This window comes from Stigmatopora nigra, chromosome 5, assembly GCF_051989575.1.
Source record: "Stigmatopora nigra isolate UIUO_SnigA chromosome 5, RoL_Snig_1.1, whole genome shotgun sequence".
In the NCBI taxonomy this organism is placed as follows: domain Eukaryota; kingdom Metazoa; phylum Chordata; class Actinopteri; order Syngnathiformes; family Syngnathidae; genus Stigmatopora; species Stigmatopora nigra.
The window spans coordinates 16,818,000-16,820,524 of NC_135512.1; the positions used below are offsets into that span (position 1 = coordinate 16,818,000).

Consider the following 2,525-nt stretch of genomic DNA (forward strand, 5'->3'; position numbering starts at 1 on the left):
ATATATATATATATATATATATATATATATATATATATATATATATATATATATATATATATATATATATATATATATATATATATATATATATATATATATATATATATATATATATATATATATATATATATATATATATATATATATATATATATATATATATATATATATATATATATATATATATATATATATATATATATATATATATATATATATATATATATATATATATATATATATATATATATATATATATATATATATATATATATATATATATATATATATATATATATATATATATATATATATATATATATATATATATATATATATATATATATATATATATATATATATATATATATATATATATATATATATATATATATATATATATATATATATATATATATATATATATATATATATATATATATATATATATATATATATATATATATATATATATATATATATATATATATATATATATATATATATATATATATATATATATATATATATATATATATATATATATATATATATATATATATATATATATATATATATATATATATATATCGCCTGAGCCTGTCCGAGACATGTTTTTTCATTTTAAACCTGCCATGACATGCTCAAAAAAGTGACATTTGCATGTAACTGTCCCTTTAACACCTGTTTGTTATTGTTTTATTTCAGTGCTGCTGTCAATCGGACAACACTCAAGAGAGAGCTTGAAAGGTTGGAGTGCCACTTCACGTGGAACCTGAGCTCCCAAAGGGCTAAACTTTTTCTCCTCAGGGATCATCTTGAAGACATTGGCACAGTGGAGGGATACAACTGGCTGGGACATATTTACAATTTAATGTCTTATATACACTACCAAATTGGGAGCCCAAACGAGGCTCTGTGTTTCTTGAGCAGAGCTGCGGAGGCTTTGCGACAGATAAGAAATACTGTCTCAGAGGAGGGCCCTTGGCTACTTGTAAACTATGCGAACCTGGCTTGGCTACACTACTACATAGGAGAAGAGAGAAAAAGTCACACTTACATGTCCAAAGTTGATTTTCTTCTAAATGAGTATCCTTCTCCATATCAGGCCGAACTCCATCCAGAAATCTATGCAGAAAAAGCCTGGGCCATGATGAAATTTGGAAGAGACAATACTCTTCTCGCAGTGCAATATTTTCAGAAAGCCATCAGGATGCAGCCAGACATGATTGAGTGGCACTCCAGTCATGTTTTGGCACTAGCAAGTACTTCTAAACTGTACAAAACCCAACTGGATAAGAACACATTTGAGAAATTAAAACTAGCTATGAAACATGACCCAGAGAACCTATACCTGGCAACAATTTTCTTGGCAGCTTCTGCTGGCAGAGGAAGAAGATTTGAAGCTGAAGCATGGGAATTGGCAAAGAAAATTTTGAAAAAGCCTGTCAGCAGCTATAGTGGTATTAAACCGTTACTTAAACTCTACCGAATTTATTTATCAATAGATGAAGCTCTTGACTTGGCAGAGGAGGCTCTTCAAAGACATCCAGAAGAACGCTATCTAAAGAGGTGTGCTGCAATATGCTACAAAAAAAAAATTCTTTCACATGGAGACATTCCACCAGAACAAAGCATAATTGACAGGGGTATCAACCTTTATGAAGAAGTGATTTCTCTATACCACCAATCCTCACTAAAAAGACAAATAACTCTTGCAAATATATATGGGAAGTCAATTCGCAGCCAATGTAAAGCTGATGAAATATTTGAGGAATTACTCCACAAACTTAATCAGGACCCTTTGGACAGACAGATGCTTTATAACTACTTTGCAAAATATTGTCTTTTAACTCATAAGCAGAGCAACAAGTCTATAATATATTACATGAAAGCCGCAGCAATACAGTATCCTTCTATTTATCGTGAAAACAGCATACAAATTCTGGAGAAAATTAGGCACAGGAACAGAAATAGAATGTGTAAAGAAATCGAGAAGTTGCTGGACAATCTTCATGAGTGAAAAAAGAAAAAAATGCACCACTTAGCTTTTGCCTTCAACTCTCATTGGATCCAGAATTCCTCTTTATTCTTCTAAATTATTTTTTTGTGACGGAGACATTTTTTTTTTCCAGCCAGATTTTGTTGCCGTTCCTTATATGTGAATGCATGTATGAAACCAGTGTATGGAACACAAATTATATATTGTTTCTGTGGAAATTTATATTTGTGTTTATTTGGAGCATAAATACATAAAGTTTAAATGATTGTACAACCCTCCTAAATTGTGGTTGTTTCCCAGGGATGTTCATGGATTGCATTTATTCTAACACTCTGTAAATCACTTACAGTACAAGCTGCAATAGCTCAGGCGTATGGTATAGTTTTTAATCACCATGTTAACCAAAGTGAATTAGAAATATTAGTTAATTGGTTGAAATTCTAAATGCACTGCATTTGGGTCGCAACCAATTCAGGCTGTCACACGCCTACTGCCAACAGTGGGCTGACATAGGCTCCAG

General features: G+C 29.7%; 1 protein-coding gene across 1 annotated transcript in view; it reads left to right on the top strand.

Moving 5' to 3' along the window:
• Window positions 1–2,105, top strand: part of LOC144196790 (antiviral innate immune response effector IFIT1-like) — a 7,398-nt gene extending 5,293 nt beyond the window's left edge. The window contains exons 2-3 of the mRNA XM_077717228.1: window positions 712–753; window positions 814–2,105. Of these exons, the coding sequence (XP_077573354.1) occupies window positions 878–2,026 (1,149 nt within the window). The 5' untranslated portion in view covers window positions 712–753; window positions 814–877 and the 3' untranslated portion in view covers window positions 2,027–2,105. The remainder of the gene's footprint in view (window positions 1–711; window positions 754–813) is intronic.
• Window positions 2,106–2,525: the final 420 nt, after the last annotated feature.